Source organism: Callospermophilus lateralis, chromosome 10 (assembly GCF_048772815.1).
Source record: "Callospermophilus lateralis isolate mCalLat2 chromosome 10, mCalLat2.hap1, whole genome shotgun sequence".
Taxonomy (NCBI): domain Eukaryota; kingdom Metazoa; phylum Chordata; class Mammalia; order Rodentia; family Sciuridae; genus Callospermophilus; species Callospermophilus lateralis.
In genome coordinates, this window is record NC_135314.1 from 122,082,445 (window position 1) to 122,098,909 (window position 16,465).

A 16,465-nucleotide genomic window follows, 5' to 3' on the forward strand; every position below is an offset into this window, starting at 1 on the left:
ACAGGAGACAAATCTAAACCCCAAAGGCATGTCCCCCATGATCTCCTTCCTTCAGCTACACCCCACCTGCTTACAGTTACCACCCAGTTAATCCATATTGGTGTTAACCAACTGATGAGGTCACAACTCATAATATAATCATTTCACCTCTGAAATTTCTTGCACTGTCTCACACATGTGCTTTTGGGGTATACCTCATATCTAAACCATTACAATAACGATCAAGCTGGTTTCATTTGAGAACTGCAAGGACGCTTCAACATATGCAAATCAATAAATATAATATACCACATAAAGAGGATCAAGGATAAATATCACAACATCATCTCAACAGATGCAGAAAGTCTTCAATCAAATTCAACATCCCTTTATGATAAAATTCCTGAAGAAAGTAGGTATAGTAGGATCTTACCTCAACATAATAACATTATATCTGACAAAATCAAAACCAACATCATACTGAATGGGGAAAAAATGAAAATATTTCCTCCCAAATCAGGAGTGAGACAAGGATGTTCACTCTACTTGAAGTTTTAGCCAGAAAAATAGGCAAGAGAAAGAAATAGAAATGCATGTAGAAAATGAGGAAGTCAAATTACCCCTATTTGCAGATGATATGATACAATGCTTAGAAGACCCTAAAAATTTTACCAGAAAACTTTTAGATCTGATAAAGAAATTTAGGATGCAAAATCAATAGCTCACCAATCAGTCGTTTACAAATAATGAACACAATAAGAAAAAAAATCAGGAAAACAATTCCACTCCCAAAACCATCAAAAAAGGTATAGAATATCCAAGAATAAACCCAACCAAGGAGGTGAAAGACCTCTATAATGAAAGTTACAATACACTGAAGAAGAAAATTGAAGAAGATACTAGAATATGGAAAGACTTCCCATGTTCATGGATTGGCAGAATTAATATTGCTAAAACGGCCATATTGGTGAAACTGATCTGCAGAGTCAATGTAATCCAGAAAATACCAGGATATTCTTTAAGGAACTAGGAAAAAAATGCTAAAATTCACGTGAAAGCACAAAAGATCCAGAATAGCCAAAGCAATTCTGAGCAAAACAAGCAATGCTGGAGGTATTACAATATCCAGTTTCACAATATACAACAAACAAAGCCATAGTAACAAAAACAGCATGGCACTAGTATAAAAACAGACACATAGTCCAGTGAATAGAACAGAGGACAAAAACATTTGCTGGAGAAAAGACAGTCTCCTTAACAAATGGTGCTGGGAAAACTACATGTCCATCTGTAGAAGACAGAAGCTTAGCCAGGTGCAGCGGTGCACACCTGTTACCACAGCCCTGGGCCCGAGGTGAAGCAGGACATCATGCAGGAAGGGTGTGGAGAAGGAAAATGGCTCAAGACATGGTAACAAAGAAGCAGAAAGAGCTCTGCTCACAGGAGACAAATCTAAATGTCCCCCATGATCTCCTTCCTTCAAGCTACACCCCACCTGCTTACCATTACCACCCAGTTAATCCATATTAGTGTGTTAACCAACTGATGAGACCACAAATCATAATCTAATCATTTCACCTCTGAGAATTCAGTGCCCAATGTGAAGTTGGCTGTAGAGCTGCTGAGCATAGAAATATCCTGGCTTCTGAGGGCTCAGGAGATGAGCCAGGCTTTAATGCTTTGCAAACACCAACCCCTTGCTGGAGAGACAGGGGACAGAGAGGCTGTCTCTGTCTCCTGTGGAGAGGAGGAAGATTCCAAGTTCAGGCCAGACTAGAACACTTATTGAGACCCTATCTCAAAACAAAAACAAAAATAAAAAGCATTCGGGATGTAGCTTAGCGGCAGAGCACTTGCCTAGCATGTTCAGGGCCCTGAGTTCGGACCCCAGCACCACAATAAATAAGTAAATAAATAAACAGAATTGAAACTGGATTCAATCTCTCATCCTGTACAAAAATCAGTTCTAAATGGGTCAAAGACCTAAGTATAAGGCCAGAAAGTTTGAAACTACCAGAAGAAAATATAGAGGAAAAACTTCAAGAAACAGGCACTGGTAATGACTTCTTACAGAGGACTCCAACGGCTCAGAAAGCAACAAAAATCAACAAATGGGACAGCATCAAGTTAAAAAGTTCCTGCACAGCAAAGGAAATGGAGTGAAGAGACAGCCTACAGAATGGCCAGCTGCTCTTCCTACAGAGGATTAAAATCCAGAATACATAAAGAACTCAAAAAACTTCACAGCAATGAAATAAATAACCCAACTGATAAACCAGCAAATGAATGGAACAGACAATTCTCAAAAGAGATACAAATGGACAATAACTATGTAAAAAAATATTCAATATCTATATCCACGAGGGAAATGCAAATCAAAACCACACTGCTGTCTCATCTCATCCCAGGCAGAATGGAAATCATCAAGAATACAAAAAAAAAAAAAAAATACTGGGGAAGGAACCTTATACACTGTTGGTGGGAATGTAAATGAGCACAGCTACCATGGAAATCACTATGGAGGTTCCTCAAAGACTACAAAGAACCATGTGACCCAGCTCCACCACTCCCCAGTAGATAACTGAAGGAATTCAAGTCAGCATACTATAGAAGACACCTGCATACCTGTGTTTACTATGGCACAGGTCACAATAGCCCAATTATGAAACCAGCCTGGTGTTTTTCAAAAGATGGATGGATAAAGATTATATATATATATATATATATATATATATATATATATATATATATACACACACACACACACACATACATACACACACATGGGATATATGTGTGATGCATGAAAAGTTATATCCATTATATATATGTATATATATACACACACTAATATATAGAATAATACTCATATATATATATATATATATATATATATATATATATATATATATATATATATATACACACACACACACACACACACACATACAATGGAGTATTATGCAGCCATAAAAATGTTATTGCAGGAAAAAAAAAAGAAAAGAACTATACAGCATCATGTTAATCAAAGTAAGCCCGAGTCAGAAAGATAAGTGTCACATATTTTCTCTCATATGTGGAATCCTGGAGGACAAAAAGGTGACATGAAAGTAGAAGGGGGAGATTATTAGAAAAAAGGAAGGGGATGGGAGTATGGTAAGGGGGTAAAGGGAGATATAAATGATCAAAGTGTGTTACATGCATGTACAAATATGCCACAAGGAAACACATTATTCTGTATAAAATGCACTAATAAAAAAAAAAATAAAGTGTGCTGAGCATGGGCCTTCCACTCAGCAATCCCCCATGACGTCATTACTGATGATAAAGATCCTCCTCGTCCTCCTCTGCATAATCACCGTCACCCTCACCGTCAGTATCGTGCTGTCTGTGTTTTTGCTCTGAGTTTGGAAGAAGAGAAACCACAGATTCCAGAGCTCTGGGAGCTGAGTGGGGCAGAGGGCAACGGGAGGCATCTCCAGGCCCAGCACCTCCCCAGGTGGGTGGCCTCCAGGGACGCAGCCTTCAGAGCACGAGGTGTTCTGAGCACCCCAGGGCTGCAAACCATCCCAACAGGGTGGGCCCCAGCACGGTTCAGGGTTTCACTGAAGTCTAAGGATAACCTTCCTCTGATTCAAGTTCTCAAAATATAGGGCTCACTTTAAAAATCCATTCTTAATATTTAGAAGAAATGTTTCAAGCATCCCTTTTCTTTTTCTTTAGTTTTTTTTTTGGGGGGGTGGGAGTGGGGCAGTCAAACTCAATCTTCCAGTCTATTACAGCCACACGCCATCTCACCCAGCTGTCTTTTTCTTTTTTGGGGGGTGGGGGGAGGGCAGTACCAGGGATCGAATTCAGGAGCACTGGACCACTGAGCCACATCCCCAGCCCTATTTTGTATTTTATTTAGAGACAGGGTCTCACTGAGTTGCTTAGCACCTCTCCATTACTAAGGCTGGCTTTGAACTTGTGATTCTACTGCCTCAGTCTCTTGAGCCACTGGGATTACAGGCATGTGCACTGCACCCGGCTCTTCCTTTTCTTAATAGGAGACCTTATTGGGTAGTGAAGGGCGCTGGTCTGGACTCTGGTGTCTATTCCTGAGGAAGGACCAGGTGGGCAATGCCGTGAGTCGGTCTAACTCCTGAGGAAGGAATGAGCTGAGCCAATTCAAGCTACCAGAGCAGTTCCAGGGCAGGGTTTCCGCATTCTCTCCTGGTACTGCTCTCAATATTATCACAAAATCTAAAAATCACACTCGAGAAAGACTCTTTTTCTCAGAAACTAGTGTCCAAAGTTATTTAGGAAGATGTTAGAGAAGCTTATACGGCTGTAGAGAGAAACAATATTGTTTGAGCTACAGTTATGTACCAGACACAGTGTTCATCTCTTAAATGTATCATGTAATATTTTTTTCCCTGTGGAACATAGCCCAGAATGGTGTACCAAAAAATGGTCCCGTTGGGGAGTCCTAAGAACACTATATCTTACCAATATGCTTCTAATATGTATTTATTATATTAAAGGTTGTTATAAGTCCTGCAGTTAAAAAAAACTTTATTTATTTAATTCAGTATATCCCAAGTGTGATATTTATTCTAATAGGTGATGCATGAAATTATTTTAGAAAATGCATAAGTGTAAACTTTTAATTGTAATAGTTACACACACACACACACACACCATATAAATAAGTATGAATAGAATAAAATAATATAGATATCACATCAAACCTGTGACCACGTAACGTATTTCAGGATTCATTCATTCATTTGTTCATTCTGTAAGTGTTTACCAAGGACCTATGATAAGCCAAGCAGTATTCTAGATGCTGGGGAGATATTGCAGTAAATATAAAGTCCCTGCTGTCACAAATTTGTATTTTAGTGGAAGGGGAGAGAGAAACTCATAAATATTATGGGATATGTTCAACAGTGAAGGGCAGAATAAAGAAAAACAGAGTTGAGCAGGGAGATAGAATGGACATGGACAGGATGCATGGACACCAGTACAGATGGCCTGGTCAGAGACTATCTCCCAGATAAAGTGACATTTAAGCTGAGGCCTAAAGGAAATGAGCATCTTTTCAGGAAGAACATATAGTACAGAGAGAACACCACGTGCCAAGTCCCCAAAGTGGGAACATGCTTGGTACCCAGTGGGACTGGTCAAAGTCCCAGCTGCAGACAAGCCCTGAAGGATGGTGTTTTCTTTTTCTTTTTTTTTAAATATTTTTTTAGTTGTTGATGGATGCTTCATTAATTAATTATATGTGGTGCTGAGGATCGAACTCAGTGCCTCACACGGGATAGGCAAGAGCTCTACCACTGAGCCACAACCCCAGCCCAAGATGGTGCTTTCTTAATGGAGATATTCATGCACCACACTCTTCACCCCCTTAAAGTGTATAGTTTGGTAATTTTTTAGTATGTTCACAAAGTTGTTTTTGTTTGTTTGGTACTAGGAATTGAATCCCACGGATGTTTTACTCCTGAGTTACATCCCCAGATCTTTTTACTTTCTTAATTTTTATTTTGAGGCAGGGTTTCCCTAAGTTGCTAAGGCTGGCCTCAAACTTGTATTCCTCCTGTCTCAGCCTCCTAAGTCGCTAGAATTATAGGTATATGTCATGACACGTAGTTTTGTTTTGTTTTGTTTAAATAATGATTTGGTTCTGCTTCTGGCCGAGATGAAGCAACCGGGACCAGATTTACCTTCTCACCCCAAAAACCAAAAAACAGGCAAAATATATGAAACAATGGTTGTCAAGATACCAAACATCAGGCAATGAAGGAGAATGTTCCCTGAGAGGTGGACATAAAATAGTGACAGCATCTATGACTCCCTAACTTATGGCCTTCTGAATTTCCAGGCTGTAGTATAGGGATGGAAAATGCAGCGACCATGAAAGTCATTTTATAATAATTGAAGGGCCCATTTTTCAAGAGGATATATCAATACTAAACATATATGTATTTACTAACAGAGCATTACCATTCGTCGAACTGAAAAGAAAAAATAGGTAAATTTACAATTATGCACAGAAATTCAATACCCCTCTTCTTAATAATTGATAGAAAAAGTATCCAGAAAAATCAATGATGATGTAGAAGACTTAGACAACATTTTCAGCCAGTTTAATCTAATTGGCATTCATAGACACTCCACCCAATGACAGAACACAAGTTCTTTCCACACACACATGAAACATTTACCAAGACAGACCGTATTCCAGGTGATAAGAAATGACTCAATAAGTTCAAATAACACACCGCACATTCTCTGATACAATGGAATTAAAGATCAAGAACAGAGAGATCTCTGAAAAATTCCAAAATGCTTGAAAACTAAACAATATACTTCTAAATAATTTATGGGTCAAAAAAAATTCAAAGATAAATTAGAAAGAATTTGGACTGAATGAAAATGAAAATAAAACCCATTAAAATTGATGGGACACAGCTAAAGGACTAGGAGAAATTTAAAGCACCAGATGAATAGCTTAGAAAAGAAGAAATGTCTCAAAGACATCTGTTTGCACCTTAAGAAATTAGAAAAAGAAAATTACATCCAAAATAAGCAGGCAAGAGGAAAGGAGTGAAAAATCAGTGGACCCAAATAAGAAAATCAATGAATGCAAACACTAATTCTCTGAGAAAAATCAGTAAGATTCATAAATCTCTAGCCAGCAGGATTAGAGAAAAAAATAGAAGTCACAAGTTACCAATATTAGGAATAAGTGACATCACTATAGATGCTACAGATATTATAAAGATAATAAGAGAATATTATAAACAACTTTATGCCAACAGACTTGATAACTTTGATGACTTTAATAAATTTTGGGTGCTGGGGATGTAGCTCAGGGGTACAGCGGTAGCATGTGTGAGGCCCCAAGTTCAATCCCCAGCACCTCCAACAAACAAAATCTCAAAGTCACATCACAAACTACCAAAGTTCATTGAATGAAGATTTATTTTGAATAGGCTTGTATGTATTAAAGAAATTTAATTTGTAGTTAAAAACTTTCCCACAAAGATAACTCCAGTTCCAGATGGCCTTGTTGGCAAATTCTACTAAGTGTATAAAGAAGAAATAATACCAAATGTGGCTCAAACTCTTCTAGAAAATTGAAGAAAAGGGGATAATCCCCAACTCATTATATAAGTCCAGCATGACTCTGGTACCCAAATCAGACAGACATACAAGAAAAATACAGACTAATATCCCTCAAAAACATAGATATAAAAATTCTCAATAAAATTTTAGCAAATCAAAATCCACAGTATATTAAAAGATGACATATCATAACCAAAGGTACTTGTCCCAGGAATGCAAGGTTGGTTTAATAGTAGGAAAAAAACCCATTATTTACCAAATTAACAAATGAAAAAGGAAAAACCATATGATTATCTTGGTAACCACAGGAAAGACATTTGATAAAATCCAGCATCTGTTTCTGAAGAAAAGCCTTTGGCAAACTAGGAATATAAAGAGGCTTCCCTGATGTAACAAAAGCCGTCTGTAACAGATCTCAGCTAATGCTTAATTAATTTGTACTTAACACTGAAGGACTGGAAGCTCCCCCTTCAGATCTAGAGTTAGACAAGCACTTCTCTTTTCCCTGCTTCTGTTCAACAGTGCCCTGGAGGCTTTCGTCAATGAAATGAGGCAAGAAAAATAAATAAAAGCTAACCATATTGGAAAGGAAGAATTAAAACTGCCTTTATCACTGATGTGACAATGCAGAGAAATTCAGTGGAATCTACAAAAAAAAGCCATTAGGGCTAATAAATCAGTTTCTCAACCTGCCAGCTATCAGATTAACATAATAATCAATTGTACTTACATATAATAGCAACAAACAATTGAAAAACTGAAATTTAAAAATCATTTACAATAGCACCAATACAAATGTAGGTAAAGATCTGATAAAATATGTAAAATGTCTTTCTACTCAAAACTTCAAAAAAAATTGATGAAATTAAAAGAAGACCTAAATGAGAGTAATGATGATGTGTTCATGGGTCAGATGGCTCAATTTTGTTAAGATGTCAGTACTCCTCAAATTACTATACATAATCCTAAATTCCAGAATTTTGACGGATTCTAAAATACCTATGGAAATACTCAAGACCTAGACTAGCCAAAACAATGTTGAAAAAGTACAAAGCTGGAGATTTAATGATTTAACATTATCTGACCTCAAGCCTTATTATAAAGCTACAGTTATCAAGACAGTGTGTTACTGGTGTTAAGAAAGACAAACAGATCAAAGAAATAGATAATACGGACAAGGGATTTTCACCAGAATACAAAGGCATTTTGTCGGGGGCGGGGGGGGGGGGGGGGGGGGGGGGGACGACGACAATCTCTCCAATAAAAAGTGCTGGAAGACCGCATAACCATTTATAGAAAAATGAACTTTCTTCTATCCTCATGTCTTATGTAAAAATCAACTCATTATTATAAACCTCAATGTAAAATCTAAAACCATTACATTTTTCTAGGGGAAAAAAAAAACACAGGAAAAACTGTTGTGACCTTGGGTTAGGCAAAGATTTCTTAGACACAATACCCAAAGCACAATACATAAAACAACAAGCAGATAAACTGGACTTCATCAAAAGTAAACCCTCTGGTCTTTGAAAAAAACTTGTAAAGGAATAAAAACAAATTACAGACTGGGAAAAAAAAATTCATGCAGATTGCATATCTGATAGAGAACTTGTATCTCAGAGGCTTTCAGAGCTCCCTCCTAGACCAATATCGTGTGATTAATGGGTCTTTGTTTAAGAAGCTCATGAATAGTGAGCTAATTATCAGTAAGAATTTACAGCAGTGGTCTCTAAATTCAGCATTACATGGGTGGTGTATTAAAACAGATTGTTGGCCACACCCTCAGAATTTTTAAATTAGCAAAAGCCTGATAATTTGCATTTCTAATAAGTTCCATGGCATCACACTTTGAGAAATACTAATTTAGACCAAAAGAGAAACACAATGTCAGATCAAGATTCCCTCCCCCAAAAGACAATTACAAAATACACTATGCTTATTAAGAAATAATTTGTCTTTCCCTTGTTTATTAGCTAGAGACATCTTTAACTGTTAATCAGAGCTTCCGATCAAGCAAGCAATAACAAACATGACATTGCTGAGTTGGTGTGATTCTGGTATATTTTGGTTTCCACAAAGCATTTCAAGGCTTCTGTGAAGGACCTGCCTGTTCAGAATTCACCTAGCAAATCAAATACAGCCTTATACCAACCTCCCCATAATGACAAGAAGGAAACCATCTGGTCCCACTGAAACTTGTTAAATTTCCCAGATCCTCCCCAACTAACACCAAGCAGGATTGTCACCCAGTCTCACCGTCCAAGATGGCCCACTGATTGTCAATCTCTGTATGTTTCAGGTAGGAGTCTTCAATGGTGGGGTCGTAGTCAGGCACAAAGATCTTCTGAAAAAACTGGATGGTGAGGGCACTCTTGCCCACGCCCCCGTCCCCCACCACCACCAGCTTGTACGTGGGGAGGTTGTCACTGGGGACGGCGCTGGTTGCCATGTTGCTGGGAGGTCAGACCTGGGGAGGCAAGACATGTGGAATAAAGCAGGGGACTTTTTTTTCTTTTTCAATTAGGGGGAAATATTCACGGGTTTTCCTCCCTTCTCATAAAAATAACAAGTACTCCCCAAGGTGGAAAGGGTTCCAAATGAGGGAAAGTAAAAGAAAATAAAAGTATCATCCCTGGATCTACCACACAGAGACCATCACGGTTCAAAGGACTGAATTCTGCCACCTTTTATTGAATACCAACTATGTGCCAGACTGGTTTGGGAAGTACCACTGTTCTTCTTTAACAAATCACAGTCAAACGCTCTGTTAAAGGGCTTTTGTGTTAAAGGAGTTCAGAACTAAACTCTGCCCTCGAACTTCACAGGTAAACATGAGGGCTTTAGTCAGAGCACACAAAGGTCCACCTTTCACATCGTCTTTATCGACTGGAACATCTCTTATCAATAGGAATGCTATGCTGAGGATTTGAAGCTGTGTCGGAGCTTAGAACGAAATGCCATAATTACTCAGCACACCTATGCTCAGGGACTCTGAGGCTCCCTCCAACTCTCTGAATTCTGGCTCCTCTCCCTGTTTCCTTGGCCTTTACCACGCATGGTCATTTTGGAACCTAAGGGCAACTGGCCACCCTGTTTTCATTAGGGAAAAGGAAAGGGAGCCTGAGGTGATAGTTTTATTTGGATGATACCGAGCCTGGACTGAGGCAACGGTTTTCAACCAGGGGTGATTCTGCCCCCTCAAGGATTCTTGCAATGTCTGGGGATATTTTTGGATGTCACAACTGAGTGGGTGCCACTGGCATCTCGTCAGCAGAGACCAGAGATGTTGCTGAACCATCCCACACTGCACAGGATGGTCCCCGATCACAGAGCATTGCCAAAGCTGAAAAACCCTAAGCTAAGGAGGCAGCTGGAAATACGGGATAGAATTCTGCAGAAGCCAGGCATCGTGGTGCATGCTTGTAGTCCCAGCCACCCAGGAAGCTGAGGCAGAAGCATCACTTGAATGCAAAAGTTTGAGATGAGCCTGAGCAATACAGCAAGACGCAAGAAGAAGGAGGAGGAGGAGGAGGAGGAGGAGAAGGAGGAGGAGGAGGAGGAGACAACCTGGCCCCTTCACAGATAAGGACTGATGTGAAGAGGTGTCTGCAGAGGAGTTAAGAGTGACCTTTGGAAATAGTGTCAAGGAAGAGAGACAGGCAGGGGTCATGGAAAGAAAGCGCAATCCAAAAAACAGGAGGGAAACCAGCAAGTGTCACAGTGACAGGAGCAACAGTCTCCAGGAAGAGGAGGCTGCCAGCACTGGTAGGGAGGTGCACCTGAAGAACAATTAGGAGTGTTAGCTGCTCACTGTGGACCCTGCCAGGGAGAAGCTGGGTCCTCCTGTTGGGGCCTCCTTGGTAGCATGAAAACTGGGTGTTAACAGTGGGAAAGAAAGCTCCACCCCACCTTCCAGAAGAAGCAAAGGGGAAAGTTCCCGTGCAAGTTGGAAGGGGAAAGCCACCGTGTGTGTCTTATGGTCTCACCGAGGGAGGGAGGCAACGTGGCCCAGAGGACAAGGGACGGGGGCTCCTGCATGACACCCCTACTTGGGAGAGGATTCTGATCTCTCTGAGCCACAATTTCCTTATCTATTAGATTATAGGGCTGGCTTGGGTGCTCCTTATTTCTATTTTCATCTCTAAAAGAGTCTTCAATTCTAGGTTGTGTCAGAAAGGGTGTTAGACACAAGTGTGGGTTCTGTGGCCGTCCTGATTTGCATGGGGTTACAGGCCAGAGTGGTTGTGGAATCCTTTGCAGTCACTGAAGCCTGATGTTGACATTTAGGACTTCCCCCAGTATAAAGGGAAGTATGCACTTTGATACCCTCAGGCCTGGGCGAGGGAGACACTTGCATAAACATCAGAACTGAAAATGGATGTACCCTCTCCCACAGCTGTAAGCATGTGAGAATTTATTCTAAGGAGATAATCAGGGACGTGTACAAAGATGTTGGGAATGGGGGAGGGGAATGGAAATGACTTAAATGTTGGAGAAGAGAATTAAAGAAGTTTGTCTATGTAATGGAATAATTTAAAAGGATGATATAAAAAATGTTGTAGTATGTATAGCGGGTGGAGGGGGGAGCTAGGCTGCAAAGTAGCAAATACATATAATCCCACTTCTAGGAAGGTACCTGCCAATGAATCTATCTACAAATCCAGGGGTGAATCTGGCTTTGAGAGGTTTAGAAGGTTGTCTCCCTGCAGGGTCCTTTGATTTCCTCTCTGTTTCAATTTTCTATAACAGGTATGCACAGTCATACCTACTCATCCATGAGTCTGCATTCAGATTGAACCAACTGTGGATTAAAAATATTTTAAAAATTACATTTCTGCTGAACATTTACAGACTCTTTATCATTTTTCCCTGAACAATACAATTGTTGTGGCATTTATTGTGTATTAGGCATGTAGGTAATATAGAGATGTGAAGATGTATTATATGCAATACTGTCTCATTTTATATAAGGTACTTGAGCATCTGAGGATTTTGGTGTCCTTGGGGTGTCCTGGAGCTAATCCCCCTAGGACACCAAGGGATGACTGTATAATATCTGTATACTGGAAAACTTTGACAATAGTAAAATGTCCAAGCCACCTGAAAATTTTCAGTTCTCTCTCATTTTATTTAGCTCCTTTGGGTCAGGATGGGATCGGGCCCTGGCTGCAGCCCCAGAATCTGATTCCTGCATCTTGCTACAAAGATGGAGATGAGCTGTGGCTTCAATTAACTGAGCTCTCTCATGGCTAATCCACGGCATCGGTGGTGGTCCATAGGGGCCAGAGGGGAGGCAGAGGGTGGCAGAAACAGTGAGAGGACAGAAGGGCCAGCTCCCTCCCTCCTCACCCCCACCCCCCGCCCTGTGAACCGTGGTTGTTCTCGCCTGGGGTGCACCATGACCCAGGGCCAGGGCTGAAACACGTCTGCTGGTGTTAGGGGTGATTTCCAAAGCTTCCATTCTCCGCTGGCAGCCACAGTGTACTAAGTGGGTGGGAAGGTATGGGGAAGTAAAATCATTTCTGTTGATTTTCTTCTCGAAGGAAAACAAGATAACATACTAGTTAATATGAGAGGCCATGAACTTAACCTTTGAGACAGAGCTCGGACCACCCACAGCAGAATCACCTGGGGACTTGCTCAAAGAATGCCCTCTGCTTGCCAAGGCAGCTGGCAGGATTGGGCAGCTGAGGGGACCCTCCTTTTCACAGCACCCTACACTCAGGGGTTGAACCCCACAGGGCACAGGGAACCATGTCGTGGGGTTACTGTCCCACTTGGGACTTTTAGAAGAGGAACTCTGTGGTTGACACATACCAGGCTGGGTCCCTTGTGCTGCAAACCCTTCTGGTGCAGCCTACAGCTGATAAGTCAGGTCCAGGCTCCTTCACTGGACGTCTGAGTCCTGTCACCTTGTCATTTAAGGCTAGCCTCTCCAGCCACACTGGTGCCACAGCCCTTCATACTCTCCTCTCACCCCCAACCAGCTTTGTGTCCTCCCAGGGTTCCCTGTGGTCACAGAGCATACTCCACATATACCCAGGCACCTGGGAGGGCACACACTCCTTCTTGGGTCAGGCCCAAGCCCAGAGTCACCTCCCAAGGGAGACACCACCCTGCACTTTGAGCCCTGTGGTTCCTGGCGCAGAGGCCACCATCACACTTTGGATCCTGTACATGTTCCCATGCACACAAGGACAGGGGCTGCATCTTGCTCCTCTCTGTCCCTAGAACCTGGCACAGCACTGGCATAGGGCGGGCATGTGCTGGACACTGGTATTTCTGAACAACAGCCAGATGATCTACCATCCAGAGCTGGCCCTTACCATGCAGAGGGCTAAGGGGCAACTCTCAGCCAGGGAGTAGGACTGACTCTAAGAGCTCAGGCCAATGCCATAGATAGGACCCTTTTGGAACAAGTACAAGTTCAAAAAAAAAAAACATTGCTAGAGCAGGAGAATGAGTTCAGAGAACACCCCAATTCACGAAGGCTTTAGGCTGAATCCTCTCCTGATGGGCATGTCTTTCCACCCAGAAAAACCCTCTGACCAAATGATGTCTTTGTAAATAGGAAGTATGGCCAAGATGGCAAGAGGCAGGCTTCCCTCTCCTACAGAATAAGTTGATCTCATGTGGCACAGAGAATTTTTAAAAAGCCACTAATAGGCTATGACCAAAGTCACTGCGGGATAAAAAGTCGGTCAGTGGTTAAGAAGCAAAGTGCTTACATTCGCAATTTCCCTCTCTTTTCCAGTCCTCTCCGTGAGAAGGCACCTTGGAGATCATTCTAGAATGCTGGCTCTTCACTTGTGGGGACCATAGATGGGCCCTTCTGAGGTAGGAAAGTGGTATATAAGAGAGACTTGGGTTCTTCTCAAAGTTTCCCCACTAATTTGCTGTGCCGGGTACACTCCTACTGGCCAGTTGAATGACCTTGGGCAAGTTCCTTTCATGGCCTCAGCATCTTACTTGTAAAGAGGGCTTGGTTAGAGAATCACATTTTGCAGAATTGCTCTGAGCATGAAATAGAAATGTATGGAATATGCTCAGCTCAGAGAAGGTGCCCCAGTATTTCCTTTCTTGCTTTTTTTTCCCTTTGATCTCAGAAAACAGGCAGCATTCCCACCCCACCCCCTCTCTGGCTCATGGTTCTTCTGCTCTGAGGCTCCTTGATTGCCACCCTCCTCCTCTTCCTCCTCCTCCACCCCCCACCCCACCTCCTCCTCCATTAGAAGCCACACTGGCATCTCAGCTCTCAGTGCCAGATTAAATAGGCCTCTGTGGGCACGTCACCCATCATCTAGAGCATTGTTTCCATGGGAAATGGCTCTGAGGTTCCAGGCAGCCCCCTCCATGCAGAAACCAACTTTTGGAACAGCAGCCACTTGGCAGTGGAGGCGGCCGAGCTGGTTCCCGTGGCAACCAACTACTCCCCAGGGCCCCACCCAGTCTACAGGCTGCACCAGCAACCTGAACCATTGCTCATACTGGAAACTTCTTCCTAAAAGGCAACATCGCTTCCTCAACAATTTTAATAACATGTACATGAAAACCTCAGGCATCTTTAAACTGACAAGTAAGCTGTTTTTTATATTTATTTTATTTTATTTGTTCTGGGGCTCTTTAACACTGAGCTACATCAGCCCTTTTTTATTTTTTATTTTCAGGAAAGGTCTCATGAGTTGCTTAGGGCCTCATTAAGTTGCTGAGGTTGGCTTTGAGCATGTGACCCTCCTGCCCCAGCCTCCTGAGATGCGGGGGTATACCACAGCACCCAAGAGTTGCCTGTTTTTTCACTTTCTTTACCCATAATCGGCATCATCTTGCGTGATCTAGAGTTGTTTATCAATTTGGGGAGTCACCTCTCCAAGCAGGTGGTAAGCTCTATGAGGATAAGAGTCATATCTTCTTATTCCTTGGCTCTCATGACCCTGAGCAGGATTCAAACTAAGGAAGGTTCTGTGTCTATGCACAGAACGACCACTTGACCCTGCCCCAATGCAGCCTTCCACCACCCAGCCCTCCCTCATGCCTGCCAAAGGGCAGGAAAATGATGTCCATCCTTCTGAAAGGGGCTGGTGCATACCCCTAGGAAGTGGATGGCTGGGTGGCCTGGTGACCCCAACATGAGCTCTGCATGAAGCAACTTTCAAATTGTGGCGGGTGGGTCTGGAACCTCCTGGGAACAGTCATGTGCAAAGTCCCAGGGACTCTCAGTGTGGCAGCCTGGGGGTCTGTCTCAGCCTTCTCTCTGTAGCCAGGCAGCCAGTGTTCTACTCACGGCTCTGGCATGGGCTCCCTGTGTGGTCTGGGGCAAGGCTTTTAAGTATCTGGAGCCTTAGTGTCCTCCTGTATAAAACAGAGTCCCAAGAATGTGCAAGGCCCCAGTGACAATAACTCAGAGGGTCACTCAGCAAGGACATACTTGCACTGATAGGCAAATTCGTTGAAGCAGGCCAGGGGAGAGCCACAATGTCCTTGGCCTTACAACCCTCCCTGCCCCCCACCCCAGGGACCATATGACTCTAATATCACAACTATTCCTCTCCCTTCTGACCTGGTAGGTTCTGGTGATTTAGTCCACTTCCCGGCCCCACCCATCACCACCTAGACAACACGTACACTATGGTAGAATCTAACACATTAACAGGTATAAATACCTCGGACAGCCATGGGCCCCAGAAACCCCCCAAGATAGCAGTGCCCACTAGCTAGAATTCCTCTCCAAATCTGTTTCTTCCCAAGTTCCCAGGTTCTAGGGCTTCTACAGAGCTTGTTTCCCACTGTGTCTGTTGCTCCAGGTGAGCTGTACATGTGAAAAAAAAAAATGGCTTCATCTACAGAGGCCATTGAAGGGCGCATGGGCTGCCTGGCCTCATCCCAGGTCTAGCTGCAAAGCAGCATTATACAGCCCTGGCCAGAGCCAGTGGTGCCCTGGAGGAGTTGCACAGCAACCAACAACTGCCACTGTGTAGTGGACCTCTGCTGTGGATGCTTAGACACCAACGATCATGCTTCGCACTGCCATGCCACATGGTCTCCAAGTCTTCTGTCAATTAATCGTCGATTTGTTTGCATCATCCCACAGCTATGCTTTAACTGTCAGGGTGAGTCAGGACCCTGTAGGGCATCCTGCAGCTGCTTCCCTGGCCCTGACTACAGGACCACAGATTGCTAGAGGTTCGGGCAGTGGACAAACCACAGCTTCTCCCAAAGATGCTGCTGATTTCACTGTTTGGTAATCATTGCTCTTTTGCCTATTTCGATACTAATTATTTTAAAGATTGCCCCCTTAACTTCATTAGCTGAGCTGCAAGTTTTCTAGATATATAAGGCAGAGAGAGTGAGTTCACATGGAGCTAAATCA

General features: G+C 42.5%; 1 protein-coding gene across 1 annotated transcript in view; it reads right to left on the reverse strand.

The window, feature by feature from the left end:
- Positions 1-16,465, reverse strand: part of Mras (muscle RAS oncogene homolog) — a 50,834-nt gene that overhangs the window by 19,927 nt on the left and 14,442 nt on the right. The window contains exon 2 of the mRNA XM_076867231.2: positions 9,355-9,565. Coding sequence (XP_076723346.1) covers positions 9,355-9,547 — 193 coding nt within the window. The 5' untranslated portion in view covers positions 9,548-9,565. The remainder of the gene's footprint in view (positions 1-9,354; positions 9,566-16,465) is intronic.